At 46.2% G+C, this 19683-nt stretch overlaps 2 protein-coding genes across 2 annotated transcripts in view; one reads left to right on the top strand and one right to left on the bottom strand.

Moving 5' to 3' along the window:
* LOC133346435 (cAMP-dependent protein kinase type I-alpha regulatory subunit) overlaps positions 1-6098 on the bottom strand; it is a 111965-nt gene extending 105867 nt beyond the window's left edge. The window contains exon 1 of the mRNA XM_061558004.1: positions 5869-6098. The gene's annotated coding sequence lies outside the window, so the exon portion shown is untranslated. The remainder of the gene's footprint in view (positions 1-5868) is intronic.
* A 4795-nt stretch (positions 6099-10893) lies between these two features.
* Positions 10894-19068, top strand: B9D1 (B9 domain containing 1). Its single transcript, XM_061558232.1, has 7 exons — positions 10894-10999; positions 12446-12514; positions 13758-13869; positions 15910-16006; positions 16767-16829; positions 17132-17199; positions 18128-19068. Exons 1-7 carry the CDS (start codon positions 10940-10942, stop codon positions 18259-18261), a joined length of 603 nt encoding a protein of 200 aa, XP_061414216.1. The 5' UTR covers positions 10894-10939; the 3' UTR covers positions 18262-19068.
* The last annotated feature ends 615 nt before the right edge of the window (positions 19069-19683 follow it).

Consider the following 19683-nt stretch of genomic DNA (forward strand, 5'->3'; position numbering starts at 1 on the left):
TACAGGATAACACTGGTAGGAACCTCCTGGTTACAGCAGCCCACAGGGGATTATTCTGTCCGTCCGTCGTGCAGGGAGGGGCTTGGTGGGGAGGGAGGGGCTTGGTGGGAAGGGAGGGGTTGGGTGGGGAGGGGAGGGTGGGGAGGGGATGGGTGGGGAGGGAGGGGCTGGGTGGGGAGGGTGGGGAGGGGCTGGGTGAGGAGGGTGGGGAGGGGTTGGGTGGGGAGGGGCTGGGTGAGGAGGGGCTGGGTGGGGAGGGGATGGGATGGGTGGGGAGGGTGGGGAGGGGCTGGGTGTGGAGGGTGGGGCTATACTCAACGTTTAACCTACTCACGCCGGCTTGTGCCCGCCCTCACAGTCGGGCATATTTGTGGAATACACCACGCCGCCGTTGACCCTGGCCATTGACCGAGCGACCCAACGTTCCTACCAGCTCCCTCCGCAGGAGGAATGTGTTACGTAACTGAACTTACAACACTGCCCTCAGCTGTCCACCACGTAGCACCTCTGACACCATGGAGAGCTGTCCGTGTGTGGTAATCACCCATGCAAACCTCACATTGAAATCTAGATTGAAATGTAATTTATTTGCAACCGATGTTTGTGTTTAGGCACCTACTATTCTCACGGTTGGCTACGTACGGTGCGAAAGAAGTTCAACATACGTTCGTCCAACTCTGCTTATATTGGGTGCATTCTGGGAAAATTGGGCATGCTCCATTGAAATTAATCAAATATTGGATGTTGTAGAGTCATTAACAGCCCTGAGCTAACGTTGCACATTCCATATTCTTATGGTGAGGCCAGTCTATCTATATAGAGCGGCCACTACTGATACAGAATTGACATAAATAGTTTTGTGCACCTATGAAAACAAACGGTATGCTAAGAGGACACTTTAGGGCAATCGGACACGATTTCCTAAATGTACCGTTTATAAACGGCAAAAATATTAATCTGCAATACTTCCTTGAATGCAGATTGCATATACAATATTGTAAATGCTCACCGGGAAGTATGCTTGAACTATTAATGCCTTGTTCATTAAAGAAAATCCACTGTAAAAAAAAAACTGCAGTTTTCAGGAAGCCAGATTGAAATCTTAAGGATGAAGCCAATATTCGAAGCAAAACTAAAGTGTGTATTTATATACGTCATACCGTACATAAATACAATATTGTACATTTTAAACACGTATGCATGTAATACTCTATATATTTATATTATCGATACCAGTTCATGAAGCCTGTCTTCGCCAGGTGAAAGCTTTCAATAAATATAATAATTAGCCGATGATTTTTTTTGTACAATTTATATCTACAATCAGACACTAACAACTAGTCAAAAAATATTTTTTTTTTCACAGAAAAAACTAATATTGTTGATTTGATTCCGTTTAAAGACATATCCATCGGAAACTGCTCAATTTAGAGATTCCGTTATTATTTTAGTAGAAAGAACAAAAATGAATTAATTTATAACTCTACGAGAAGCTCTCCTATATTTTACCGTTTTCGAGTTATTCCGATTTGAACATCATAAAATGTGTATTTTTTATTTCAAAACCGCTTGAATCAGAAATATCTGAAAAAACAATAAAATATGGTACAATGTTTCTCGCTTTAATTTTATATGCTGTCTAACGCTCTATCAAACGAAACAAAACACAGTATTATATTTTGAACGCTTTCTGAATAACACGCACACACATGTTTATGGGTTACGTAAAATCGAGATTTGGGGGCCTTAAAATGAAAAATCTCGGATTTTCAGCTTTTTCCTGTTGTTTGTGTCCTAAAATTTCAGCTTTCTACCTTGAGGTTTTTGAGACATACATAGTGATTAAGGTCTTTATTCATTTCTAAGATATTGTATTCCTTAACACAGATGAATAAATTTGTTACATTATTATCCATATATAAAGCATTCCTTTAAAGTTTAAATTGACTTTGAACATAGCTTTCGATGTGGTTATTTTGCTCTCAAAACAATTTGACCACACCTAACGCACAGTATTCAACATATACTCTGACAAGGGTAGAGAGTTAAGTGCTTTTGCCTTCGGGTATCGGGTTCTCTGGCATCAACTGAAGCCCAGCCCTGCCGCAATGCACTGTGGGAATGCCGTCCCAACAAACTCTGCTGAACCAGATTAACGTGTGAAAATATAGAAATGTGACGATGACAACAGTTATTTGCATGAGTGGATAGCAATCAAAGAGGTTCTTCATGAAGAATATATTAATGATAATGTGCTTATTAGTGCCATATGAATTATATTTTCTCTGTCATGTGAATATGAAATTTCAACAACCGACTGACTCACGGCTGTAATGAGGAAACAAACAAGGCTTGACTGTACACTCGCTTGAAACGGAAACCACTTATGAATGTTTCGCTTACGCACTGGCTCCAAGACAAAATCTATCTGTACGGCTACCCAAATTGCATTAACTATTGTTATGGCCTGGTAACCACACAATTACTCGGGTGTGGACTAATCAACTTCAAGGACAGTGCATACATTATCAGAGTTATGTTTTTTGTTTGCATTATGACTGCAGGTATTGTGGTCTATGCAAACATGACTCCTTGTAAAAAAGGTGTCAGTTTTGTTGCCAGATAAAAGGGTAATAAAACCAATTATCATGTTTTTTACTGGCAAATGAGGTTCCAATGGTGTAAATGCTTACCCGAGCTCTCATACTCTGATGGTGCATTGTCTTTGAGTTGTGTGCCTTTTGGCGTCATCTGGTCCAACACCATGTGAGACTAGGCTCTAAGGAAAGCTGTCTCGGGTGTGGACCAATCAACTTTAAGGACAGTGCATACAGTATCAGAGTTATGTTTTTTTTTGCATGACTGCAGGTATTGTGGTCTATGCAAACATGACTCCTTGTAAAAAAGGTGTTAGTTTTGTTGCCAGATAAAAGGGTAAAAAAACACAATTATCAGTTCACACTTAATACGTAAGTTGAAATTCTTTCGCATTGTACGTAGTCAAACGTGCTCATCAGAGGTGCGGGGGTTAGACAACAAACTAAACACAAACGCAGTTCTGAAGAAATTAGTTTTCAATCTAGATTTAAAAGTGCATAGCTTCCAGTGGCTTCCTAATATCGGAGGAGCGTTCCAGACGGCCGCAGAAACGCGCCTGAAAGCGCGCGATGCAGTGACCATCACGCACTCAAATACACCGCACACTTGAACACATGCTGTACTTTAACAGATTAACGCACATTAACACTTTCACTCCCGTGTTAAAACATACATTTACATACATTTGTACTTAGCGAAGGTTGCTGCAGGGAAGTACTTGGCAAAAGCATGGTAGATAAGTAATGTTTTTTTTTACTTTTTTAAAAACACGCTTTTATGAAATGTACTAGTAATGGCAGAACTCCACGACTCCAGGAAGTGGCCCCAAAGCTTGCCATAACGTAAGGGACCGTGTTCAATTACAGCCAACGTCAGTTTACCATGGACAATTAGACCCAAGCCGAAACATAACATATAAAAAAGATTGCTTACAAATATATTTTTTATTTGTATGATAGAATATAGTATTGTCATCAGTATGACATAAGTATGCCAAGTTTGCAGTCGATACCACATTGGGAAGTGGGTTAAAATTGAGTTACAGGATTTGAGGATACAACAACGACAACAACAGACAGAGTGAGTTAAATGAAAGCGTGTAAAAATGATGATAGGTCAGGAGCATATAGATCGCTTCTGGAGCGATGTCAAAAACCCTCAGTGCATAATATTTTTTTCATGTGGCACATTAATATTGATCATTATGCATGAGTAATATTATTGGGGAAAGTCTCACAATGTATTACTCACAGCGGTGCCATGGCCGGACTTAACAGAGGCCAGGGAGGTTTTTAGCTGCTGAAATCTGAACGATTCGAATACATTAACCTTAATTTACAAGGTCTAACATATTTGGAAAATAATGTTACGTAACATGGAATATTTCCATGCACTGTGCATTACATAAAGCATCCTATGGTCATTGCACATACAACGATGCAAAGCCAATTAAACTATGCTAAGTCGTATAGACTTGTATGTAACATGATAATAGGTTTTTCCCCTTTTTCTCTGGCAACAAAATAGGTGTTAAGATGTTAAAACACCAAACTGAAACCTTTAACAAGGAATCATGTCTGCATTAACCACAATGCTTGTGGTCAGAATGCAAACAGAAAAAAGGGGAAAAAACCTGTCATCATATTTTGGTACTGGCAAAGAAGGTCCCATGATGTAGATGCTCACCCCGAGCTCTCATTACTCTGACAGTGCGTTGTCTTTGGGCTGTACGCCTTTTGACGTCCTCTGGTCTAACACCGTTTGAGACGAGGCTCAAAAGAAAGCTGTCTCTGGTGTGGACAAATCAGTTTCAAGAACAATGCATATATTATCAGAGTATGTTTTTTGTTTGCATTCTGACCAAAAGCATTGTGGTTAATGCAGACACGATTCCTTGTAAAAGGTTTCAGTTTGGTGTTTTAACATCTTAACACATGTTTTGTTGGCAGAAAAAAGGGGAAAACCATATTATCATATTTTGGAACTGGCAAAGGAGGTCCCATAATGTTGTATGTAACATCTTTTAGAAAAATGTGGAAAGGAATTGTGATGTTGAAAACGAAAACGTGGAGAATCCAATCAAGTTCTCTCTTTGGTACCTCAGGTTTTCCCACATGCAAAATACTCATTACAGAAGGAATGTGTCAAACATTGCTATCCTGAACCATCCTGATAAATGCTTTCCTGGAAAGGGCATTATTTATAAACTTATATTAGCTTAACCAGTTAGGCACCCATTAAATGCATATTATACTTAATGAAACTTGGAATAATGTAATATTGCAAAATATGATACAAATCTTAAAAGCATTGATGTACAATGACCAAAACATACAAAAGTTACAAATGAAGAGTAATAAAACAAATATTTTCCCCATACTCAAACGAACGTTTGGTCAGGAACATATTGATTGGCACCCATAAATATGTGGTGGGCAATTCCACATTCCTACAGCTGGAGGAACATTCGAAAAATCCATCATGATCAACCTGATGAAGGCATCCCCAAAGCTACCTACAACTCTCCGGATCTGCACACGAGCTGATTTCATCGTTCCATCTCCTCATCAGAGAGCCTCTCAGACATGTTGAATTCCTTAGATTGCTCGTCCGTCATTATTCCTGACCACTATCATCATCCCTCCTTGCAACCTGCCTTGCCCGAGGCCACTTTCTTTCCTTAGCAGGTGTAATATCATCTCTCCAACTTGAATGCGTTCTGTATGTAATCTATGCGTGCCTTTTCCTAGCTCTAAATGTAATTCGGCACTTTAAGTTGATATAAAAAAACGTGTCAACGACCATATTCCTGCACCAAGTTATAACGATTTAAATGTAACAAAAAAAACATTCCGGCAGATTTGTCTAAATAATAATGTTAAAAAATGTGTTTAATTCGCATGTTTTAAAATCACATATAACTAATAATAAATAAAAACAAACGCTCCAGCGTATGAGAAAATGTCTAAGGTCAGAGAAAGGGCGCGTTTGAGGGACATGAAACATGTTTACAAAATGCCACTGCGGGCATGCTGCAACGTCACTAAAAACATCAACATTACAAACCAAAAAAAAACTTGCGGAAAAAATCCTCAAAACGATGGCCCAAACGAGTCTGGAGGTCGTTAAAATCCATCCGAAGCGGTCAAACATCTCAAAATTAACTTAATTTTTGTTTAAAAACAAAAACAACCCAACCTCGTTCACACGAAAGCCACGAATTTGCCACTTTTCAAGGCCCCCCCCTCACTTCTCTCGCCCCTCCCGTACCTGTTTCTTAGGGTTCACGGCTGAAACAGTACTTGACGACTGTTCGTCTCGCGACGGCAGGGTGGAAGGACACCTCGAGTCGTTGTTTTTTGTACTATTTATTGTTGTTATCGTCGTTGTTAAAATAAATAAAAAAAATCGAGAGGGTTACGGACGCGTACGATGCGACGGACGGACGGACGGCGACTGCGGCGGCGGCGTTGGCAGTAGGTGGCGAATCGCCTCCTGGCACCACGTGATGCGGTGACGTCAATGGGAATCGATTCCAAGATGTTGAAACGTTCAGCGTAAGTCAACGTCGATTTTTGGATCGATTCCGGTAAAAATGTTTAAAATATATTTATTTAAATTTTGATTTAAAGCTTTTCGTGACTGCAGGGATTCATCTTCTTGGTTCTTTCGGTAAAGTCACGTAGAAGGGAAGTAATAAAATAAAATTAAAATTGTGGCCGAAACGTCGTGAGAATAATTTTATTATGTTTTATTTTTATTATATTTATTTATTTGTTAAAACTTTGGAATGAAAAGTAAAACACAGCGCTGTGGCCCAAAGAAGGTCGTGTTTGAATCAGTGCCTCTTAGGGGCCGTCCATAAATGACGTCACGCACCTAGGGGGATGGGATGGGGGTCAGACATTTGTGACGATGTGTGACGAGGGGCGGGGGGGTTTGAGAAATGTGACGTCACATCAAAATGCGCAACTTTAAATAAATATAGACAACACGTTCTACTTAATTAAATATACTTTTTACTAAATGTTCTCTCCTACAACATCATAGTGCAGCGCCACATTAAATATGCACTACAATGACAATAGTTGAAAGCGATTTGAAGCATGTTTTATTTTCAAAATGTAAAAATGATTTTGGGGAGGGGGGGCAGAGCTTTGTGACGTCATATTTGAGGGGGGGGGGGTCTGACTTTTTGTGACGCCATGTGACGAGGGGGGGGGGGTAAAAAATCGTCCAAAATCGCGTGACGTCATTTATGGACGGCCCCTAATCCAAAAAAACCTATTTCATGGATGATATTGCGACCACGGGCAGAGAGAGACACGCAAACTCCAAATATACAGCAGCAGGCGTCAGAGTCAGGATCTAACCCACGACCTCCTGTAGACCAGGCGAGGTAGTCAACATCTCCTAGCCACCGTGATGATGATGAGAGAGAAACACGCACACTACAAATATACAGCAACATGCGCCAGGCTCGGGATCTAACCCACGTCCTCCTGTATACCGGGCGAGGTAGTTAACATCTCCTAGCCACCGTGATGATGATGAGAGAGACGCAAACTCCAAATATACAGCAGCAAACGTCAGGGTCGGGATCGAACCCACGACCTCCTGTGTACCAGGCGAGGTAGTTAACATCTCCTAGCCACCGTGATGATGATGAGAGAGACGCAAACTCCAAATATACAGCAGCAGGCGTCAGGGTCGGGATCGAACCCACGACCTCCTGTGTACCAGGCGAGGTAGTTAACATCTCCTAGCCACCGTGATGATGATGAGAGGGTCAGGATCTAACCCACGACCTCCTGTAGACCAGGCGAGGTAGTTAACATCTCCTAGTCACCGTGATGATGATGAGAGGGTCAGGATCTAACCCACGACCTCCTGTATACCAGGCGAGGTAGTTAACATCTCCTAGCCACCGTGATGATGATGAGAGGGTCAGGATCTAACCCACGACCTCCTGTAGACCAGGCGAGGTAGTTAACATCTCCTAGCCACCGTGATGATGATGAGAGGGTCAGGATCTAACCCACGACCTCCTGTATACCAGGCGAGGTAGTTAACATCTCCTAGTCACCGTGATGATGATGAGAGGGTCAGGATCTAACCCACGACCTCCTGTAGACCAGGCGAGGTAGTTAATATCTCCTAGCCACCGTGATGATGATGAGAGGGTCAGGATCTAAGCCATGATCTCCTGTATACCAGGCGAGGTAGATAACATCTCCTAGTCACCGTGATGATGATGAGAGGGTCAGGATCTAACCCACGACCTCCTGTAGACCAGGCGAGGTAGTTAACATCTCCTAGCCACCACCGTTCTCACATTAGACAACGTATATTGATTCCAATCGAAATTTGCCGAAACGATTATGACAAAAAGATAACAATTCTACACGGTACATTCTTCATTATTTTACACACCATCTGGTCGGTGTAGAAAGAGTAGGTCAAATATCCTCGACAGTAATGGGTGTTGAACTTCTTTCGCACCGTACGTAGCCAATTGTGATAATCGCCACGGTGGCTATGAGATGTTAACTACCTCGCCTGGTCTACAGGAGGTCGTGGGTTCGATCCCGACCCTGACGCCTGCTGTTGTATATTTGGAGTTTGCGTGTCTCATCATCATCACGGTGGCTAGGAGATGTTAACGACCTCGCCTGGTATACAGGAGGTCATGGGTTCGATCCTGACCCTGACGCCTGCTGTATATTTGGAGTTTGCGTGTCTCTCTGTCATCATCATCACGGTGGCTTGGAGATGTTAACTACCTCGCCAGGTATACAGGAGGTCGTGGGTTAGATCCCGACCCTGACGCCTGCTATTGCTGTATATTTACAGTTTGCGTGTCTCTCTGTCATCATCATCACGGTGGCTAGGAGATGTTAACTACCTCGCCAGGTATACAGGAGCTCGTGGGTTAGATCCCGACCCTGACGCCTGCTATTGCTGTATATTTGAAGTTTGCGTGTCTCTCTGTCATCATCATCACGGTGGCTAGGAGATGTTAACTACCTCGCCAGGTATACAGGAGGTCGTGGGTTAGATCCCGACCCTGACGCCTGCTATTGCTGTATATTTGAAGTTTGCGTGTCTCTCTGTCATCATCATCACGGTGGCTTGGAGATGTTAACTACCTCGCCAGGTATACAGGAGGTCGTGGGTTAGATCCTGACCCTGACGCCTGCTGCTGTATATTTGGAGTTTGCGTGTCTCTCTCTCTCATCATCACGGTGGCTAGGAGATGTTAACTACCTCGCCTGGTATACAGGAGGTCGTGGGTTCGATCCCGACCCTGACGCCTGCTGCTGTATATTTGGAGTTTGCGTGTCTCTCTCTCTCATCATCACGGTGGCTAGGAGATGTTAACTACCTCGCCTGGTATACAGGAGGTCGTAGGTTCGATCCCGACCCTGACGCCTGCTGCTGTATATTTGGAGTCTGCGTCTCTCTCTCTCTCATCATCATCACGGTGGCTAGGAGATGTTAACTACCTCGCCTGGTCTACAGGAGGTCGTGGGTTCGATCCCGACCCTGACGACTGCTGCTGCTGTATATTTGGAGTTTGCGTGTCTCTCTCTCCACGTGGTCACGTGGATTTTTCTCCGGGTCCTCCGGGTTTTCCCTCCAACATTTATAATCAACAAAATTACGAGTTTTAAAAGTTATTTGGATGCTCAAATGGTGCTTGGTTGAAAAAATAACGACATCGCTCAGCGAGCCTTATTTGGTAAAAAAAAAATATTGTTTAGTTTTCGTTTAGGGGCCGTCCTAAATGACGTCACGCACCTAGGGGAGGGGGGGGTCAGACATTTGTGACGATGTGTGACGAGGGGGGGGTGGGTTGAGAAATGTGACGTCACATCAAAATGCGCAACCTTAAATAAATATAGACAACACGTTCTACTTAATTAATAGACTTTTTAATAAATGTTTTCTCCTACAACATCAGAGTGCAGCGCCGCATTAAATACGCACTACAATGACAATAGTTTAAAGCGATTTGAAGCATGTTTATTTTTTTTGGGGGGGGGGGCAGAGCTTTGTGACGTGATATTTTACCTTTTGTGACGTCATATTTTACCTTTTGTGACGTCGTGTGACGATGGGGGGTGGGGGTCAAAAATCGTCCAAAATTGCGTGACGTCATTTATGGACGGCCCTTTTTAGGGGAATTCCAGAGTGGAGTAGTGCGAGGAAATAAGCAGACAGCGCAAACAGTTTGCATGTTTATACTCTTAAATGGGCAGATAACGAGAGGAATCGGAATCGATTTTATTTTTAGTGGTCGATACCGCTCTTTAAATAAATACAACTTTCCTTCCCTGCGTGACGTCAGCACGTTTAATTACCCATCACGCTGGGTGACGTCAGTGATGAGTACGTCTGACGTCACCACGCAAAGCATTTGCCGCGGGTGACTTATGCAGATCAGCTCTCGGGACTGCGTAATGACGTCATTACGCAGCTGCGTAATGACGTCATTACGCCGCGGCGCGGTGACATCACCCTCAGTCACCCACGTGGAATCCGTACACAACACGGCTATATAATGACGTCGCCAATATGACGTAATGTCGGCAGCAATATGACGTAGTGACGTCACCAATATGACGTAATGACGTCATGAGATTTGTATTTTATCATGTTTGATTTTTATTTTTTATTATTTTCCTTCTACGTGACTTTACCGAAAGAACCAAAATAAACCACAATAAAATAAATAGTTGTATTTTTATTATTTTATTATTTCCCTTCTACGTGACTTTACCGAAAGAACCAAGAAGATGAATCCCTGCAGTCACGAAAGCTTTAAATCGAAATATGACGTTATGACGTCACCAATGTTCCGCCGTAGAAACGTCATTACGTCACGATCAGTCGACACTGATTTGTTTAGGACTACGTGGTGACGTCATTACGTCGTCAAGACGGAACGCACTGAGTGGACGGGCCTTCCTGGTGACGTCATTACGCCGTCGAGACCTGAGACACCAAACTTGACGCCTACGTGGTGACGTCATTACGTCGCCAAGACCTCGCGCAACCGGGTTTGCCAGGCCTACGTGGTGACGTCATTACGGCGCGGTGACGTCCTCCGTCTCCATACGTGGTGACGTCATTACGCCGCCAAGACCTCGCGCAACCGGGTTTGCCAGGCCTACATGATGACGTCATCACGGCGCGGTGACGTCCTCCGTCTCCATACGTGGTGACGTCATTACGCCGCCAAGACCTCACGCAACCGAGCTTGCCAGGCCTACGTGGTGACGTCATCACGGCGCGGTGACGTCATCCGTCTCCAGGGGTAACGAGGCGAGTAACAACGATGGCGTCCAACCCGTCTGTGTTTCTCGTGATGGCGAGCGGGCAGATAGAAGGCGGCGAGGTGAGGCGATGTCTCCTCTTGCAATGCAGACACGCGAGCACGCACGCACACACACCCCCCCATTGCTGTGTTCAACCACAGCTCAAAACAAAGCCCACCCGCTCACCCACTCACCCACATCACAGAGTCACCCACCCAGTCACTCACCCACCCAGTCACTCACCCACCCAGTCACTCACCCACCCAGTCACTCACCCACCCAGTCACTCACCCACTCAGTCACTCACCCACTCAGTCACTCACCCACCCAGTCACTCACCCACCCAGTCACTCACCCACTCAGTCACTCACCCACCCAGTCACTCACCCACCCAGTCACTCAGTCACTCACCCACCCAGTCACTCACCCACCCAGTCACTCACCCACTCAGTCACTCACCCACCCAGTCACTCACCCACCCACTCATTCACTCAAAGACAAAGATCTTCCGTATAGCCTCAGCAGACTGTTGGGGCAAGTGCCGTTAGCGAGCACCTATGAAGGTCGGCTCGGCACACGAGGGGGTGGGTGGCCAACACCACGCCCGGCCGCCTTTGTCTCCCCAGTGGCGATGTTTACTACACATCGCACCAGGTACTCATTTGAGGCTGAGTCGACCTCGGGGAGGCCCAGGACCGGTTTAGGTAATCGTCACTGGTGGTGGCCGTGAGCGGGAATCGAAACCGGGTCGCCAGGTTCGAAACGAAGCGTGCTAACCGCTACACCACCACTCCCCTCAGTCACCCACACTCACAGTCACTCACCCACACACTCAGTCACTCACCCACACACTCACCACCCACTCACCGGCTCACCCACCCAGTCACTCACCCACACAGTCACTCATCCACACACTCAGTCACTCACCCACACACTCACCACCCACCCACTCACCGGGCTCACCCACCCAGTCACTCACCCACACACTCACAGTCACCCAAAGTAACTCACCCACACACTCAGTCACTTATCCACACACTCACAGTCACTCATCCACACACCCACCCACTCACCGGCTCACCCACCCAGTCACTCACCCACACACTCACTCACCCACACACTCACAGTCACTCACCCACACACTCACTCACCCACACACTCAGTCACTCATCCACACACCTACCCACTCACCACCCACCCACTCACCGGCTCGCCCACCCAGTCACTCACCCACACACAGTCACTCACCCACACACAGTCACTCACCCACACACACAGTCACTCGTCCGCACACACACCCACCCACTCACCACCCACCCACTCAATGAATCGTCGGTGAGCTTTATTGATAAATAACATTGGCACGGTATAAATCATATCTTTGTTAACGTGACGATCTTGTCGGGTTGTTGAGGGTTAACGACAATAACTTTTGCCATAAAACTACCACGTGGCGATATAACCCAAAATTAATACCGCATGGAGTATTTGTCTTGCTGTAATTGTATTCTCGTTTGTTGGTTAAGTTCCCAGAGTTCGACGACCTCTACTGCAAGTACTGCTTTGTGTACGGCCACGACTGGGCACCGACCGCTGTGAGTACTTTCAGATTCTAGATTTGAAGCTTGTGACTGCAAGGATTCATACTCTTTGGTTTTTTCGGTAAAGTCACGTAGGTAAAAAATCTAATCAAATAAATGAAAACTAAATTAAATCACGTTTCGGGCGCAACACAAGCGTCCTTCTTCAGGTGGGGACAACGTAGCGAAAGCACAACCGCTTAAGTGTGTCTAAGAGATGGCTGTGACGAGGAATTATATATATTAAGATCGGTTTGTGCTTTCGCTACGTTGTCCCCACCTGAAGAAGGACGCTTGTGTTACGCCCAAAACGTCGTGATTTAATTTAGTTTTCATTTATTTTATTAGATTTTTTACCTACGTCACTTTACCGAAAAAAACAGAGTACTTTCACATTCACAGCAGAATTCGCCATGCAAGACTCTGTGAGCTAAACATTTTTAAAAATCCAGTGACGCAATAAGTTTAAAATTGAATTTGTGTATTCATATGCATGTGCTGATTTTGTTTACATGTTTTGCATTGGCTGGTTTGGTGTGCTCGTTTATACTGTACCTAGATGTCTGTAGGCAAACGACACAGAAGGTCAAAAGTCGTCATCTATCTACTATGCCCAATGTACAAGTATTCCACCAGAAGCTCAGTCTGTCGAATATTACTGTCTTGAGACCCCCCATCATAGACCTGTCTCAGGCCTATTTTGTTTAGACCAGGGGTCGGCAACCTACGGCTCCGGAGCCGCATGCGGCTCTTTACGGGCTGCTTCTTGACGATATGTACGTATGAACTCAGATGCATTGCGGCTCTTGAAATAATGAATTTTGTACCGAATTGGAAAGAAATGGCTCTTCTTGTTATTTTGGTTGCCGACCCCTGGTGTAGACACATTTAGAGACCAGTCTCTCGGTCCATTGTCTGGAGACCCCCATCAGACTGGTCTGTCATGCAGTTGTCAAGACAGCCTATCGGAGACCAGTGCGTTAGTCTATTACGTGTCGAGATCTCATCCGACTGGTCTGTCGCCCTTTCGTCTTGAGACACCGTCATAGACCAGTTTGTCGCTTTTGTTACCTAAGTATGTTGAACTTCTTTCGCACCGTGCGTAGCCAACCGTGCTAATCGGAGCTGCGGGGGGGGGAGGGGTGAAGGATAACACACTAATAACCTTGACGATCCCCATGTCCGGTCTCACTGGGGTTGTCATCGCTGTTGTTAACCGACGACGTGTACGTAACCACGCGCGTTACCGCTCCCATAGGGCCTTGAGGAAGGCATCTCACAGATCACGTCCAAGAGTATGGACAGACGCCAAACCTTCGTGTGGAACTTCCCCCTGGACATCACCTTCAAGAGCACCAACCCCTTCGGCTGTGAGCAAACCCCAAGTGCCTAACACATCCCCGAGCGGTGCAGATTTGACCCATTGGGTGTACCGTATGTACGTTGAACTTCTTTCGCACCGTACGTAGCCAACTGTTGCTAATAGGAGGTGCACGGGGGGGGGAGGGGAAGACAACGAACCACAAAAAGCAGTTTTAAAGAAATTAGTTTTCAGTCTAGATTTAAAAGTACATAGCTCCATTGGCGCCCTAATATCGGAAGAGCATTCCAGACGGCCGCAGAAGTGCATCCGAAAGCGTGCAATGCGGTGACCGTCTTTGTTCTATGGCTAGCCAAAAGCCACTGCGAGGATGACCGGAGTTCGTGTGATGGTTTATGTTTCCTGACGAGATCAGCAGCAAGGTATTGCGGTGGTCATCTCAATTGGCAATCTGAACTGTGGAAAACACGTTCCTTCCAAGTGGGCAGGTAGGAACTTGGTTGGACAGCGCATTCGTGCACGACAGAAAGCTCGCGGTCACGTGACGCACTTCAACCAATCCGGGAGCGTACATGTTTGGGAGGGGCTATGCACGACAGACAAATAAACCCTGGTGGGCAGTGTGGAACTGTTGTTCCTACCTGTATAATGTTTAATATACCTACAAAGTGCTATTCATTTTACTGAGTCCAAATACTTGATGGTAATAATCATAATGGTGGGTTAAATCGACCCCCATACAGCTTCTTATCTGGGAAACCACTCGTATATAAACCAGGTTCTCAACTGAATATATACCATCATTGAAATTTTGGTTTGTGATTTAAGTCGGCCTATTACAACTCTGAGGTTGTTTTTTACTTTACATGTGAGGAACACTTTGCAGGCCTTTAGTGGGGATAAAGATATAAAAAAACCGACTGAAGTGACGTCAAAAGTGGCTCTGTGACGTCAACTTCCAGGGTCATTCTCTAACAGTGTGGCACACTGCCGGCTGCGAGAGTTCCAAACACAATTTTCTTTCTTTCATGATATACGTATACATGTGTAGTGACTAACTCGGAGACGATAAGACTTGGAGGCACTTCTTTATTAACGAGCACCATCGGGATTAACACTCTTTATATTTAGTCCGTCTATTATCGGCGACGCTACTCAGCCAGGACAGTTGGTAGGCTGCCTGACTAGCGGCGCCCCGAGATGGTAGAGACGACGACGAGAAGAATGGCGACGATGGACTTCACCAGCCCCGAGGTCCCCCACAGGGGCCCCTCTTATACTGCCAGCGTGGCCTCGCTCCGCCCCGGCCACGCCCCCTTTCTGGAACCTACTAGCGGGTTCCTGGTGGACCCCTTCCGTGACCTTTCCCCTAGATCTCCCTCTCGTGTATATCCTGCCACACGCCGCAGATCCCCTTTTCTGCCAGCAGCCAGCGCTATGCCACTACACATGTTGAACTTCTTTCGCACCGTACGTAGCCAACTGTGCTAATCGGAGGTGCGGGATCATCATCAATCCTGATCAATATCGTGTCTTCACAAATCATCACCGTCTCTCTCACAGGACTGTGATGGAGCACTGCCATCCAACGCCTGCACACAAGTTCGATTTTATTGCTCGCTCTTCGTGGTCGCGACGCAAGGTCCTCTCGGCCACGTTGCCTCCTTCGGCCGCCACTCCCAACTCGCGTTAGTGTTGACCTCAGATTGACGTGTCCTGCCCAACAATTTCAATGTACTTGGGATTCTTCTTCTTTTTCGTATGGCTGATGTTGATGTAGAGCAACTAATTTGACATCGATACTCGGGATAGAACATTGTAACGTTGTGGCAAGGCCAGAGAGAACACGCGCATCTGTGAATGCAATGGAGCGGCGTCTGGGTCTGTCCCGTGACCTGCCAGCAGCGAGCTTTCGACAATTCACGTGGCCTTCGGGAGTGCACCTGGCCTGGCACGAACGCCGAGGTGGCCTCACCGCCACTTAATGGCAAGTGGCGGCATTTGTTATTGTCGCCGTCGCCATGGCGTCCCGCCCACCTCACGCCTCCTGTTCTCGACACCGTTGCTGTGCCGTGCCCCACCGCACCAGGGCCGCAGTTGGTGCTGAGCGTCTACGGGCCCGACGTGTTCGGCAACGATGTGGTGCGTGGGTACGGAGCCGTGCACCTGCCCATCGCGCCGGGACGGTGAGGGGGAAGCCGCCGCTACTTGCATCGCATGTCTGCTCGCCCCCACTCACCGCAACCTCCGCGGCTGCCCAGTTATTAAATCCACTAATGCTTTCGTACCACGTTATGTCTCTACATCCACATTTTGCTTACCCAATGACGTTGATGCCATTGCACCACCATCGCTTCTGTTAAGATTTCGTAGCTTTTGAAAAGTCGACACCGGTCCTCCCCCGATCTGCTCTTATATTATCATCATCACCATCATCACCGCGTGGATTTTGGTCATCTCTTTAGTAACCAGTGGGTGTCACTCCATTGGCCATGTCGTAACCTGCCCCGCTCATCGAAACCTCCTCAGCTGCTCGATATCATGCGTGGTGAGGTTGCCTCTGAAAAACAGCTAACAGCTCAGTGGGCTTTACCTGGCAAATAAATAAATCATCACTTGGCAAAACTTGGATACGTAAAATTATAGATATATAAATATTATCTATAACAATAAGCTTCCCACCCTGCAGTGTCCCGTAACTGCTGCTTGGCTCAACGGGGCCTCACCGTCTCGAAGTCCAGGTCCGAGATGACGTATGGATGTGCTCACAATTTGAAAAGTTATTGCACTTTGATTCACTCCTAACGACCGTGTTAAGAAATTGCTTCCACAAAAGCTTTGCCACCTCGGGTGGTAGCAATTCCTGCTCGTTTAATTCACGTTCGACTTCACCGACGGATGACCAAGTTGCTTTAAAAAAATCTCCTTTGTGTGTTTTTTTTTCAGGCACGAAATAACTATCCCAATGTTTGTTCCCGAGTCAAGCTCAAGACTCCAGCAGTTTATGAGGTACAATTTTGTAGAGCCAGTGTAAAAGTATTCCAAATTATCTGGTGATGATGCTGCTGTTGGTGATGTTGGCAGCGGTGCACACAAGCACAATTAACAACAAAAACACTCACATTCGTCAATGTATGTATGTTGAGCTTGTTTCGCCCCGTACATAGCCGTACTAATCGGGAGGTGCGGGGGAATGACAATCGGTGACGTCTCGAGCAATGCCCCTTCTTCAGAGCACGTAAATTATGTGTTAGGGTTTGGATTAGCGGGCCGTTTATGTGCGCGGGTGCTTGTGGTTTGTTGTACTCCAGCTGGCTGCGAGGCAGGCGACCAGAATACACGGACCCCAAGGTGGTGGCTCGAGGAGAGGGCAGGGAAGGTGAGCTACCAAGGACGTCTTTAAGCCATCTTCTCCTTGAATCTGAATACCGTGTACATCTGTCCTCGGAATAATGTTGAGCGGATTTACCCTGTTTTGCAAACAAAAACTGAAAACAGGTAAGGCCCACCAAGCTATATCGCTCTGTTTTTCAGAAGCGATCTGCCCACAAATCGTAGCTCAACAAAGTGGCTTATCACATTGAAATGTATAAGCAGCCAAATACTCTAAACGCACGGTTCTAAATGTGGTGGGGAAAAAACGGAGGACCCGGAGAAAAATCCACGTGACCACGGGGAGAGAGACACGCAAACTCCAAATATACAGCAGGCGTCAGGGTCGGGATCGAACCCACGACCTCCTGTAAACTAGGCGAGGGAGATAACATCTCGCCAACGCGGCGCCCCTGAATTGAAGCTTGAGATATCAGACTGTGTGGGGGAACACATGTTCCGTGTGGCCCAGACAGCCATAATAGCTTTGTGCATCACGTGGGTCGTATTTAACAATCATCAGGCGCGTGCAGCGTGGAACGAGTTGATTAGAATGGGGAGTAACTTGGCGAATGCTTAAGAACAGAGCATGGTGGGGGTCGCAAGGACTGGAGTTTTTGGAAACCCTTGGGTAGTGGAACAAAATCCATTGTTGCACTGTATTATGATCCAGCATCAATGCCCCCAGCCTGCACTGACGAGCGTGGTGAAGTATGGTCAGGTAATCCCCACAACTCGCATGACACGAGAAGCCCGTCATCCAGTGGTGGATGGACAAAAGGGCCGTGCATAAAACACTTTATTGTACTTACCTTCGTAGTTAACATTTGCTTTATTTCGAATGCAAAATATTTGGGCGGATCCTTAACCGCAGTCGTTTCACGTTCTCTCTCCTTCCCCGTCTGGTCCGCGCGCCCGTGCACATCACGTGGCAGTGACGCGCGTGCGCTCGCAGGGATACATTCACGTCGTCTTCAACATCGTCACCAAGGACTTGCGGAAACTCGGCTACGAGACGGTGGCGGCATCGGCGTCGGACGTCCACCACGCCGCACGCTCGACGCCGTGACCACCGCCAAAGCTTAGGGGGCGCGATTGAAAGCGGAAACCGAGCTAACGGCAACCCCCACAACAATCACCCCACTGGGCCTCCCCCAGATAAAGGGAACCCGCCCGTTTGCGACAGTGCGCACCACCCTCCTGCAGTTAAGTGCCAATCGGACGGATGTCAAGAGGTTCATCGTTCGCTCCGAAACGTACGGATGTCGTAGAGAGATGAGTTTCAAAAGCAAACGTATTCTCATGTTGCGTAACCGCCACTTGCGGTGAGAAAAGAGCCGAAGTGATGTCATACCGCTTCCTGCGACATGTGACACCATTTCCTGTGACACTATGGGTATGTAGTCACTTCGTGTGGCGTTGTGTTTTTTTTCGTAATCCGTGACGATGTTTTATTTTTACAGATAGTCCAAAATTCCATATCTAGCCCCGATAATTGGAACTTTTTGGGATTATTCCCAAAATCTTGAACACATTCCGACGATGTAGCCGTTGACCTTCTCGACCACGCGATGAAACGCGGAGAGATGCGGGCGTCACGATTAAAACATATTTTTTTACATCTATTTTTTTTTACATTCGTGGTGTGACAACATCTATAATCCTCAGTTCAGTATCGACATATCAGTCGACGAGAACAAACTCTTTACACGCGTGGTTCGATCCACGTATCGTGAACGTGACCATCGATTGTACATTCGGAGATCCTACGTTAATTTCTCTTCACACAATGTAAAAATGTGTATCGCTTGATTTTCACAACAGTGCTATGTTTCAAGCCAATGTCGTTTTTGTTAAAAAAAACATTTGTACATTTTCAACGCCGCCAGAAGACCTCTTTTGCTCCACACAAGTACACTCCCCACCTTTATTAATAAAAATTATAAATGCACAAAAACTCCAGCGGAAACACAATGTACACAGCATGGAGACCACCTACCTTGTCCCCATCGCGACAATGAATCGCATTGCATTCTGAACACAAACTGCATTCAAGTGCCACAGTTAACAATAAAAACATTTCATGAAATACCGCCACACAACGACATGTTGGTTGGTTCACAATGGGAGGTGTAATTATTGTGATGGGAGGGGATGGTTGTTGGCCATTAGCCTAAAAAGACACTGGGTTTTGTCTCAAGCTGAGCAGTGCATCTTATCAAATATTACACTCTCAATAATTAAACACAATACTTTACCGTGTCATATACCCATCGTACATTGTTAGAAGACTCGTGTGTTTTTCGCCATGACGCTCAATCATTGTGTAATTTACGATTATTATAGGAGTATGGTTCTGCGTCGGAACTCGGGACCCAATTCTACCTGAAAGGGCCCTTTCCTTTAAACATCGGGCAGTTCACCAGCATTGGATAAAGCAAGGGCTGACACTGCTGATGAGACACAATGCCAAATGCCGGTTCACACTTTG

The sequence above is a fragment of the Lethenteron reissneri genome, chromosome 3, assembly GCF_015708825.2.
Source record: "Lethenteron reissneri isolate LAM-NWPU_2019-01 chromosome 3, ASM1570882v1, whole genome shotgun sequence".
NCBI lineage: Eukaryota > Metazoa > Chordata > Hyperoartia > Petromyzontiformes > Petromyzontidae > Lethenteron > Lethenteron reissneri.

Excerpts from the sequence above, each read along its gene's own strand:
- B9D1 (XM_061558232.1), top strand. The coding sequence starts at position 10,940 with ATGGCGTCCAACCCGTCTGTGTTTCTCGTGATGGCGAGCGGGCAGATA. Across the intron at positions 12,515-13,757 it reads ACGACTGGGCACCGACCGCT|GGCCTTGAGGAAGGCATCTC; the intron begins GTGAGTACTTTC and ends CCGCTCCCATAG. Across the intron at positions 13,870-15,909 it reads GAGCACCAACCCCTTCGGCT|GGCCGCAGTTGGTGCTGAGC; the intron begins GTGAGCAAACCC and ends CCACCGCACCAG.